General features: G+C 40.2%; 1 protein-coding gene across 9 annotated transcripts in view; it reads left to right on the top strand.

The window, feature by feature from the left end:
* The window catches only part of SEPTIN11 (septin 11), a 92,336-nt gene that overhangs the window by 50,787 nt on the left and 28,900 nt on the right, over positions 1–12,649 (top strand). For 8 of the 9 annotated variants that reach the window (XR_006201881.1, XM_042936129.1, XM_042936136.1 and 5 more), the window contains exons 3-4: positions 3,871–4,066; positions 10,853–11,039. Coding sequence is in view for 8 of the 9 variants with exons in the window: in XM_042936129.1 (XP_042792063.1) it covers positions 3,871–4,066; positions 10,853–11,039 (383 nt within the window). In the remaining variant the exon portion in view is untranslated. Of the gene's footprint in view, positions 1–3,870; positions 4,067–6,367; positions 6,505–10,852; positions 11,040–12,649 lie in introns of those variants that run through there. The other variant, XM_042936137.1, reaches the window with a different exon arrangement.

Raw genomic sequence — 12,649 nt, 5'->3', positions numbered from 1 at the left:
GTTATGGTTATTGGGTTTGAATCCAAGCCTTTGCCCAGTAGGCTTTCAGTTACTCAATTAGAATGAAGCCTTTTTGCTCTTTTGGGTATCTCAGAATTATAGAGGATGCCCCACTTTCCGAGGATACAGAGAGGCCTCACAAGCTAATGCACTCAAAACCTTCCCTAGTTCTGTAATTCCTTTTATTCCAAAATCTGTCATTTCCTTCTCAGCTGCTTTTGGTGAATCACACTGCTGCTAGAGTAGCTGCGTCTAATTACGGCCCTTAAAAGCACGGAGCATAGAAATGGAAAGCAAAGCACTCTGAAATTTAGAGGAACAGTGGTTTTTCCAACCCATTGATTAACCCTGTGCTATAAGTAGTGCCTGGAATGCTAATTGTTCATAATTTCCACCTTAATGTACATGATAATTAAAATTACCTTGCCTTAAAAAAAAAAAAAGAAAGAAAGAAAGAAAGAAAGAAAGAAAGAAAGAAAGAAAGAAAAAGCACGATGTTCCTGATTCACACATGCTTAACTAACTCTCAACCTAGTAAAATGGGATGGTAATTTCAGTCCTAAGTAACCAAGAATCCTTACCATGTAAATTGAAGTCTTGATTGCTGTTTTAGGAAAAGAGATGAAAGTTAAATGGGTCACTTTGTACTGACAGAAACTTTAACCTTGTGGAGAGACGTTTATAAGATAGTTCTGCTCTTGTTCCTTTGTCCAAGTTCTGAAAATGGATAAATCCTGAGAAGAAGTTGGCTGCACTTGAGAAAGTTACACAGGTAGCAGGTGCTTCAAATGACTCCAGTGCCTACAGTATTGACTTGCCTACCAGATTCTAAGTATATAGAGTGAGAGCTCTCTTTGTTTCTGTATCCATCACATAGTAACTTTGTTTTGCTCAAAGTTATTTTTGTTAAGCCATGAAACATGGATATGAATGTTTTGAGCTCTATCACATTAGGGAGCAGAAACTAGTTCAGATGACTAAAAAAATATTTTTTTTAATGCTTATTTCCTTTTGAGAGAGAGAGACAGACAGACAGACAGAGTATGAGTGGGTGAGGGGCAGAGAGAGGGAGATACAGAATCTGAAGCAGGCTCCAGGCTCCAAGCTGTCAGCACAGAGCCCGACACAGGGCTCAAACTCACAAACCGTGAGATCATGTCCTGAGCCAAAGTCAGATGCTCGACCGACTGAGCCACCCAGGTGCCCCTAGATAACTTTCATTGATGGGCTTTTTTGTAAGAATATTCAAGAAGCCAAGGAAGACAGGAAACAGTCTTCAACTGTTGCTAGACTTTGTGAAGATCTGGGATGACATTCAGGATATTATAGAAGTTCAGTCAGTATCATTTGTATTCTCTGTAGCATCTATGCTTGTCACAGAGTACTCAAATATTAGTAAGGAATGAATTTTGGATACTAAGCTCTACCTCATCTATCTGCTCTCTTTTCCTGTATTCTCAACTAGTTGTCTGTCAACAACACATCTTCTATTTATTTACAGCCTTTTCTGCCTCAAGGCTTCTTTTCCATGCTGTTGCTTTGTGTGTGGATTGTGTATCTCATTCAGACTCCGAAAGAGAGAAGTTCTAATTGGATGGACAGGTCACTGTCCAGTATGAAGCACTTTCTTAGAGCTTAATGATCAGGCTGCTCTAGGTATTTTTGGTCAAGGGGGCTAATCCTGGTCCAGTTACCTGTGGTTACTAGCAAGATCACAGGGTGTGGTCTTGCTCCTAAGAGGAATGTAGTTATGGCAGACACTTAGAATATCATTCCGTAACAATAAATTAGAGCCTGACTGCTATTCATTCATGTTCCAGGTCAAATTCTAAGCAATGGGAGAGCACCATATCAAGCTAGATCATTGTTGTATTCCCAGAACTTGGCACAAAGTAGGCACTGAAAAACTACTGGCTAAATGAAGCCTGGTGAAGGAGGACATTCTTTGGTCTTAGATGTATAAGGGCCCAATGGGAAAGGTTAAGGAGTAAGGCAGATGTACTTCAACAGTTTTTATCCTGTGAGTGAATTGTTATTGACAGTGGTAAAACATAAAGCTTCTAAGAGAAAGCTCAAATCCAAAAAGACTCCATCTTCACTTTCACATTGTGTTTGAAAGCCATGAGTATTATTACAGAACTTCTCATTAATATGTGGATTTGTCGTTACAGTGGGACTGTTGCTTTAAAGCTACAAATCCCAGAGCTCTTCTTTTTCCCATAGAACTGTCACCATCCTAAAAGTCTTTATAGCAATCCTTTAGAAGAGGAACATCATGGGATTTGGATTTGTTGAAAGAGCTGCAGCATATTGGCATGTTTAAATTGAACGGGAAGTGTAATTGGGAAATTTTCCAGATTTGAAAAACAAAGGCATTGTTATGGATAATGTTTCTTGATTTTTACCTCCCTCTTTCCATGATCACACACAATCACCACCACCACCCATGACAAAGGTAGGTTCTTTCTCATTGCCAGCTATTTTTGACTCAACATAAGAATTGGGTTGAAGAGAGAATCTTGCCGGGTGCCTGAATGGCTCAATCAGTTAAGCATCTGACTCCGGCTCAGGTCATGATCTCATGGTGTTTTCTGCTGTCAGCACAGAGCCTGCTTTGGATTCTCTGTCTCCTTCTCTGTCTGCCCTTCCCCCTCTTTCTTTCTTTCTTTCTTTCTTTCTTTCTTTCTTTCTTCTCTCTCTCTCTCTCTCTCAAAACTAAAGATTAAAAAAAAGAGGGAATTTTGCTTGGCATGATTTTGGAGGCCTAGCTCACGTTCTTCATTGCTCCCTCCACATTTGGGTCTCATCATTTTGATTAGAGTAGTGTTACCAGTCCCTGCCACTCTTCTTTGTACACATTAGAGCTGCGATAAACACATATTTAACTAACAAAGTGAATTAACAAGGCCGTTGTTGGAAGTCATTCAACTGCATTTAGTCTCATTGTCACAGATATCACCTTGAAACTGGGAAAACTATGTAATAAATGTTTCCCATCTTGATTCCAGTTGAATAAAGAAAGAAAAATGGAAATAATAGGGAGGATTCACACAGATGCATAACTAATATTAGGAAAGATCAGGCCATCGGTTTCTCTATAATAGTAAAGTCAGGATGCTGTGTTGGTTGAGTGTAGGTGTTAGAACCACACAAACTTGGGTTTGAACCCTGACTCTGCCACATAACAATGTGACTTTAGACAACACCCTTTACCATAGTTAGGCCTTACTGTCCCATCTGTAAAATGAAGGAAACCTATTTAATGGAGGACAGTAGTAGGATTTAAATGCGATAATGCATGGGAAGGCCCTGCTACAGGACCTGGCACAAAGTAAGCTCTCAGTAACTTTAGCTGGATTTGTTATTATTGCTGTAATTGTCAAGAGTGTTGTTTTGAAAAATGTAATTCGTTTCAACTTTAGATGGTATCAGGTAATTTGGTGACATCAGATAATATAAATGAGATCAGTCTTTTTTTCCTGGTATCAGAAACAATAGAGTATTTTTTAAAGTTCTATAACTTCACACATCAACATTTAGGAGAAGAAGAGATACAGTTTATGTCTTTGTAATGTACAAACTGACCACAGGCAAGCTTACAGGTTCTTTTTCTCTATATAGAGGTTAAGAACAGCATCCTGACCTGTAAGTACAAGATCTTTTATGCTAATTGGTTTCTGGAATTCATTAAGACTTTTCTAGGGAGATATTTGATCACATAGGTAAAGAACTATCTTTTCATAGTGGGATTTCTGGTGATACTGACTTCTAAAATTTTTTTACAAATATAAGAAATTCCTAATGAATTGAACTGATGTCTGAGAGGCATTGACAGACACATTCTCTGATGTCTCTCTTGTGGCCACGTAGGTGAGACCGGCATCGGCAAATCCACGTTAATGGACACTTTATTCAACACCAAATTTGAAAGTGACCCAGCTACTCACAATGAACCAGGTGTCCGGTTAAAAGCCAGAAGTTATGAGCTTCAGGAAAGCAATGTACGGCTGAAGTTAACCATCGTTGACACTGTGGGATTTGGAGACCAGATAAACAAAGATGACAGGTACGTTTTGGGATTTTGTGGGGATAGAAATGGATCAGGAGATAGCAGGACTTGTCCTGGGTAAATTCAAAGGCTAAAAATGTTCACTAATTATGGGGCTAATTTTCTGTTGCCTAAAAGATAAGACATTCTTTTCCTCTGAGAAGTTTTCTTAGAATGTTCTTCCCCGAGGTCAGAATGAGACAACACAGTTGATTCTAGCTCGTGTAAGGAAAAAAGGAATTTCTTAGGAATACATTAGCTTATGGCATTTTTCCAGCAGGGTCATGGAACTAGATTTGGGACCTTTCCCAGCAGGAAAAGCAATCTAGAGAAACACTCAATGACCCAACAGGACAGTTAGCAGAAACCCCTGCCACTGGTCACCTGCCACTGGTACCTGTGATGCTGAGGGGAGGTGTTTAGAACCTCCACCAGTTCTGTCCTAGAGTTGGGACAGTGTTACAGGATGATGTTTATTGCCTTCCCCATCCCTTGCAAGGAGAACAACGGTGGCCTCTGCTGTGTGTTCCTCACTCCCTGCTTCCGGGTCTTGTGTGGCTGCATCTGTATGGTAGAAACTAAATTACATCTAGAATACTAGCTGCAAGAATCTGGGAAATGCGTTGTTTTTGTTTTGTTTGTTTGTTTTGCAACTCTGCAAAATAAGAAGGCATTAAAGAGTCAGGAATTCAAAAAAGCATCTGCCAAACTCTCCTAGTCCCTGAGGCACATTGGGATTTTGACTTAACCCCCAAATTCTTACAGATTTTGAATGAAAACTGAGAGCTGATGAGATTCTGCCAAAGAATCCACAGCTCAGGATTTAGGCGACCTGGGTTAGAGCCTGGATTCTGCGATTGACAGGTTATGGGACCTTGACAATTTATCTCACTTTAAGGGAATGTCACCAGACGATCTCTGAGGTCTCTTCCCGTGTGATCCTGTATTCAGTCCTATTCTTAGGCAGAGGCCTAAGGAAGGACGCTGTGAAAGGCAAGGCCTGGAAGAGGGGTATGGTAATAATAGGGGGGTATTCCTGTATTTTGATGTCTTTGGTCAAAGTGGTATTAGCTCCTAAAACCTCAAAGTGAAGAAAGCATTTTTATGGAAGATCTGTTGGAAAAATCTTGATTTCCGGCTGGCACAGATCTTGCTATTGGTGTGAGTGCTTGGTGTGAGGCACTGAGTCTTCTGTGAAGTGTCTGGGTCTTTCTGTAGGCTACTAAAGGGGTGGGCAGCATGCCTGGCGCAGAATTGTCAAATCGAGTCTGAGTAATGATTGTGGATTCAGTCAAGCCTAATGGGGAATTGAGGTCAGCTGGATTAAACTTTCCCTCTATCCAGTGGAGTTTGTTAAGCTAATAAAGTAATGTATACAATAATCCATATATGTGGAAGAAAAGATGTGTTTAAGCTGCTTAAGAAATAAAATACTTTCTAAGAATTTTGTTCCAATAGTTTGTGTGTAGATAGAGGCTACTACCTGGTAAATCAATCTTATGTATTCATTCATTAAAACTGGTTCACATAAACATGAAGATATAATTATAATACAGTAAGGTTTTATTTTTATTTTTATTTTTAGAAAACACATACTCAATTTATAAAGCCAAGTAAGTTTGACTCTGCTCTCTAAGTTGCTATATGCCTTTATTGAGAGAAGCTGTTAATCTTAAAACTTCCTGGTGCTCAACCCATAGGTTAACCTCAGTCCCAAAATATTGTTCACACTCCTCGAGATCATCCATCCTATTCATCATTCTCAACATCAAGTGTCTTAGGACTATTTTGAATACTGTATTCATTTTCAAAAGAAGTCAGAGAAAGTTAAAATTTTCCCAGGCCCAAAGATGATTCTAGAAGGAGGCTTCCAGAGACATTTTCGTGCAGTGACAACATTAAGGGAGTAAAACACCACATCAGTAAGTTATGTTTGCTTAGGGCTCAGAAATTTTATTAGTACCAGGGATTTTTCTTTAAAAATTTTTTTCTCCAAAATGGTATGTATTATATGTATGTGTTTTGTAAAGAGGAACTTGAACTATTTTTTTAATCTAGAATGTGTGTGTATTGCCTAGAGATATTTTAAGTATCCCTGATGTATACGGGCACCATAGTAATTAGGAAGAAATATTTAATTCATTCTCTAGCTGAGCACTGAGCTCTATTTTATCTATAGAGCAATTTAAATGCTCTTCAATAAACATTGTCCTGTAATAACAGGAGCAATTGTTACATGTAGTGAGAAGGATTTTATTTTGCATCTGGTCAAAGTGAACTATCTGTACATTGTGTGGGGTGGGGACAGCTAAGCTCAGACCCTGCAGCTGGGCTATTGCTCTTCATTTATGACCTCAATGCCAAGGAATGATGGAGAGGTTACTGCCTGAAGGCTGATTGTGATGCCAAGTGAAATAGATGAGGGGAAAGCCTTGGCAACAAGAAAAAGAGCACAGGTGCATTGTGGGAGCTGGGGAGAGAGCCAGGGTTCCTGGTCATTGGGCAATCACAGTGTACTCAGAGCAAGATGTATCTCCATCTCTCCAACCCACATAGGTTTCTCTCTGGGGTTAGAGAATGTTATGTTTGTGTACTCTGATTGGAAGGCAGTAACTGGACCTTTTCAGGGTCCCTTCCTGCAGGAATGAGAACATCTGCCAGCATCTTGCTGCTAAGATTCCATTTGCTCTTCCCGCTCAGGCTCATTGCCTCAGTGTTGCCACTGAATTGCCTGTCCCCTAAGTGGGGATTTTCCTTTAGCCTGGTGGATTTTCACTGGCCAGCACTGAATAGCCAAGTGGCTACTACAATACCAATTCTCATATTTGCAGCTGGAGGTCCCTTTAAGAAATTATCTGACTCATTTGGGTCAAATAATAGTTTCCAAGGAGATTTAGAAGAGAGGAAGTATGATATTAACCTAACCTAGATACCAATTTTTTTTTTTCTTCTGAAATTTCTTGACAGCTGTTGCATAACCTCTTTAAATGGCATTTAGAACTCTGTGCCCCAGAAGGCATTGTTGACACTGTTGACTCCAAACCCAAGTGACTATTGTCTTAAAAAAAAAATTTTTTTTGGACAATCTGATTCCATAAAAGAATTGGATGTGAGGTATGCATTTTTGCATTGATATGTAATCATATGGGAAGCAATATACCGTTTCTCTAAACCCATGATTATTTTTACTACTTTGGGGATGAGGCAAGCTTTTCTGCCATGAATGCAGGACTTCAAGAATGTCCCAGCTTGTTTATATAGGCTTCAGTCATGTCAGCATGCATTCCTGCATGAGTATCTGCCTGGGACTGAGCTAGCTAGAAGGGGGCAGGAAGAGAGATCTGGTAAGGTTTCCTGTTATGTTTAATAGCATGATTAACTCTTCATGGTTTAAGGGCTTCCTTGTTTTGCTGTCTGTACTTTCCAGTGAAGAAGCAAAGAGGTCTGGAGAAGGAAAACCAAGTTTTGTCATAGAACTGGAAATAGAATAATTCATTTGCCCAACATTTGGGAGATGGGAGCTAGAATATCAATGGCATATTGCTAACTGTGATGATTATTAGCCCTGAAAATCATGGATAATTGAACTCCTCAAACTCACCAAATCTTTATATCAGAGTTATAAAATGGTAGTGAAGTGGACCATTTGGTCTTTAATTTCTGTTTTTACCACCTTTCTGATGGGGAGGTAGTTGAGAGATGAGGAAAACTAACTTTCACTAACAGCAAGATAGAAAAAAATATATGAATGGTAGGTATCTGGCCGTATGTAAAATGGAGAGTCACTCTCTGAACAATGCCATTGGTTCTTCTGGAAGAATGGTCAGTGGGTAACTTGGGTGGATAGAAAACATTGCATAAAATATTTCTCCCATCAGTTTTAGGTCAACCTCTGTATTTTGTTGTGAATTCTGTGGCTGGAGGTATATGAAAAGAAATGAGTTGTGGGTAAAAAGGACCATCCCCATGCCTGAAAAGGAAATGATGTGAGAATGTAAATACTGCATATGATTTGCCTTCCTTCACTTTCCCCTGCTTTGTATGGCTGAAACCCAGAGAAGTTGGAATTGGCCAAACAAAAACCAGATGGGTGTCTTTTCTATAAAATGGAAACTATCAAAAGGCAAAATTGGGATTAAACCTCCTTATCTTTATGACTGGATGTAGATAAGAAGTGGAAAGGAGTAGAAGAGGGGCAGGTAATTTGTTTAAAGGATTGTGAAGGGGAATACAAAACCACTGGCTGACTTAAACACAGGGAATAATGATTTTGGTAAATAGTTCTCCTGGAATACGTTTCTTTAATTTGTTTATAATAGTTGGAAGGTAAAATTGGTGGAATTTCACGCTGGATTGTGTGGAGGAAGTAGAAGAGGAGGTCTCTGATTGGTATGGATGGAGGTGCCATTCGCCAAGCTAAGGAAAACAGGGAGATGGTTTGGGGGCAAGATGAAGAGTCCCATCCTGGACACATTTAGAAGAGCCAATGCAGATATCTTGTAAGCAGTTGTATGGATGGGGCTGAAACTTGGGTGGATGATCTGGGCTACAAGCAGAAATTTGTGATTTATCATCACTTAGATGGTAAGTAAAACACAGGAATAAATGGAATTTTCTAGGGAGATCACATAAAGGGAAAAAACGGAGATTGGATGATTGGCCAGAACTCCCTGACAGGGGAAGGCAGAAAGAATTCAAGGTATAAGAGGAGAACAAAAAGTTTCTTTGGGTATATTGAATCTAGGGCAGAAAACATGCCTCACTGGAAAAGGAGAGATGTTATACCTCCTATAATCTTGGAGGATTAGAATCAACACCAGAGGCAACAGGGAAATTAATAGAAAGCAGAAACCTATTTGGACCACTGCTGGGAGGAGGTGCTGAGAAGCTAAAAATCAGGAACTAGTGAGGCAGGAAGGAGCAATTGCTTGTGAGCTGCTTTTCCTTTCCTAAGAGGGTGCTGGAGAGAGAGCCTGGTTCCCCAAACACATGCCTCAGTGTCAGGAGACTGGAAGATCAGGCTCTCGGCTGGCATGGGTGAACCTCGGTGGAGTGGCCCAGTCAGTCCACTTCCCTACAGGGCATGAGCACAGTAGCAGGATGGTTACCATGGAACTGAGTGAGTGTAAGGTTCCTCCCTGCCACCCCCAACTTTCTCAAAAGTCAAGCTTGCTTTTCTCTTAGTTGTTGCTTTTTTAAAATTATTATTACTGTGAAATAGTTCTATCTTTTATGTGCTAGGCCTTTACATATGTTAGCTCACATATTTGTCACAGTAGCTCTCTGATATAGGTACTTTTTTGTCCTTGAGTTACTTATGAGGAAATGGAGACAGAGAGGTTTAGGAACTTGCCCAAAGTTACATATCCTGTAAGTTGTGGGGTTGGAGTCCATCTGTCTTGAATCCATGCTTCTAACCACCATCCTATAATATTATCACTGTTGCTTCAGAACACCCGCTTGTATTTTGAAAGTGGAAAACATAGAAGAAACTTCTCACTTGTTCCTTCTTTCTATTGGAATTTATTGGGATTTCTTTTGTCCTATTTACTTACTGGTGTATCCTACTTTTTCTTTTAACTGCTAGAGTTTTTGTCTGCTCAGATTGAATCAGTGGATTATAATGAATGACCAAAGAAAAATATCAAAAACCGTTTTCTGAGTGCTTTTGGTTTTTGGTTATAAATGTGTTTTTTGTTTTGTTTGTTTTTTCTCTTAGAGTGTGTGCTGTCATCCTTATTTCAAAGATTTGTTGTTCCCTTAAGGATTTCAGTTTAATATATGAGTTGGGGGAGCAAAGTGTTGAAAGGTTTTTATTTTTCTTAAAGCGTAAGTCATTCCTCAGCAAGGTAATAGGTTTGGGGAGAATTAACCCATTGTGTTCCTAGTAACCCAATCTCACTGCTGCTCACACTGGTTTCTCCTGAGCAGGTCCCTGGAAACCTGAAAGATTATAGCTTTTCCACAGCAACCTACCTAATGTACTGCTTCGTCCTTGGAGAACATATGGTTTATTGAATGCATATTCCCAATATGTTATTAATGATGATGGTCTGCTAATAGAATCATACATAATTATTCAAAACAAATTTGAATTATGATTTGGTGAGAAGAAAGGGATATAGAGTTTACCTTCAAATCATAAAATTTCAGAGTTGGAAATAATCTTGAAGCCTATAATGGCCCAGGAGCACTGGGCTAGATGAGAGCACAGAGGGGCCCTCATCTCTGGAGGAATGGGACAAAGCATGGGGGCAGAGCTCCCACTAGGTTATGCCATAGCCTGAAATCAAAAACCACTTTCCTTTTGTGCGCCAAAGCCAATCAGTTGGTAGAGGCTGTCAAAATCACTTTACTGAGACAAATTTTGAGACTTCCATTTTGGCCCAGCAGGAAAGAATGCCACAATGTCTTAGTAATGTCTTCCATGGGAAGTGACAGCATGGTTCACATATTTATAATCTCTGCTTTAAAGGATGAATGTTAGCCAGGGGAATACTAGGAAGGAGACTGTTCCGGGTAGGGGGTTAGCATGAACCAGGTCATGAAGGCAGCTATGTGTGATGACTGGGACAGAAATGGTGAGCCAGGGAGGAAGTGGGAGAGAGGAGCTGGAGAGATGTTCAGGAACCAGATGATGGAAGGCCTGGGATGCCCAGGTAAGGAACTGGGACTTCAGCTCTTAGGAGAGGGAACCATTGAAGACTTGACTGCCTGCATGGAGCTGCACAAGAGGTTGAAGGCTAGAAATATGCTGATTTGAAGATGTGTTTAAAAAAAAAAAAAAATTCTTCTGCATTCTAGCTATAAGCCAATAGTGGAATATATTGATGCTCAATTTGAAGCCTACTTACAAGAGGAATTGAAGATCAAACGTTCTCTCTTCAACTACCACGACACCAGGATCCACGCATGCCTCTACTTCATTGCCCCTACTGGCCATTCACTGAAGTCTCTGGACCTAGTCACCATGAAAAAGCTGGACAGCAAGGTACTCACTGACACTTTGGTGACTATCCACTTGCCTTTTGGATCACCTTTATCTGAAGGCCCTGATTTATTTCCTTCTTTTAATGTAATTGGAGTTGTTTTGTTTTACAAGACAGTTTATTGTAGCAGTTTTAGGTTCACAGCAAAATTAAGAGGAAGGTACAGAGACGCATGTATACCCCTGCCCCACGTCAGCACCCCCACCTGATGGGTCCCATTGATGGGTTGTTACAGTCGACGCATCTATGTTGACACACCATAATCACCCAAAGTCTGTTACTTACATTAGGGTTCACTTTTGTTGGTGCACAGCCTGTGGGCTTGGACAAACCTACAAAGACCTGTATCGTGGAGGCATACAGAGTAGTTTTCCTGCCCCCAAACTCCTCTGTGCTCTTGCCTATTCATCCCTCCCCCTTCCTCCAACCCCATAATTGTCTTTTCTGGTTTACAGAACAATAGGGTTTAGCAATGTGAGAAAAATGCTTCAAAACCTCTGGATGTTAGGCTAAACAAAATAAAACAAACAAATAAAACCATGGAGCTCTTTACCAAGTATTTTTAGTTCTTAAATTAGCACCAGCGGATGCTCTGATGAAGGTTGGGGAATTATATAGCAGAGACATCTAAATGGTCATAGGAAGGGTTAAATTTAGGGAGATTGAAATATAAAGTCACAAATTGTTTACTTTCCTAAAACCTTCTCTAAATTTCTGTTTTAAAGGTTTGGCTTTAATATGAAGTTTTGAGTGAAAAAAACAGGTGTTAATTTTTTTCCTTATGTGATAAGGACAGTCCAGCTTCTTAGATTTAAAAGTGAATTGCACCCAAATGTTTTTAAAAAGTGGTTTCAGTTTGACACCTGGGCTTTCCACATTAATAAACTCTTCCTTTTACAACATTTGAAGAGAGGTACTGATAAGTTTGATAACATTAAGTGATGTACTTTACAATTAATTTGATTTTTCATTTTGAAATAAATGGAAGGCAGTATATTTTGAATTGAAGAAGCAAATGAAAAGGAAAACAGCCAGAAAAAGAAGCTGTGGTATTTTTTTTAACTTTCCTTGAAGTTCCATAAAAAGTTGTATCATCTTTAGGGGGTTTTGTTGGGTGTTATTTTTGTGTCCAAACAATGCTGTTTGAAAGATGCTTTCTCTCCAGAGGAACGTAATGGAGGGCAGTCAGATGACCAGCTGTCCCCGAGGCCTCTGGCTGAACTGGCCGCCAAATGGGCTGCAGTGGCTGACACAGGGCTTCCAGCATGCACAGAGTTCCTTGGGCTTCCAGCATGCACAGATACCTTGGTTTACAGAAAAATGGTCTAGTGATGTGAAGGGACTATTGCAGCTGGAGGACTCTCGGGAGAATAAATAGAATCCTTTTCATGCATTTGTGTCCGCAACAGTGAGCCACGGGCAGGCAGGCAGTTGAGGGCTCTGGGCCATGAGGCTGGCTCCCCAGGCTGCCATGTCCCTGGTAACAGGGCTGGGGAGGGGCAGAGATGGAGGTGGTGTCCTAACTGAGGCCATGTTTGTGGACCAAGCCCGGCAAATATTCAACAAAGGGTTATGCTTAGTAGGGCTGGTTTAAAAAGGGAAAGAAAATAAG

Source organism: Panthera leo, chromosome B1 (assembly GCF_018350215.1).
Source record: "Panthera leo isolate Ple1 chromosome B1, P.leo_Ple1_pat1.1, whole genome shotgun sequence".
In the NCBI taxonomy this organism is placed as follows: domain Eukaryota; kingdom Metazoa; phylum Chordata; class Mammalia; order Carnivora; family Felidae; genus Panthera; species Panthera leo.
Note: the sequence above shows the minus strand (reverse complement) of the source record. Positions and strands in the feature narration are given on the sequence as shown.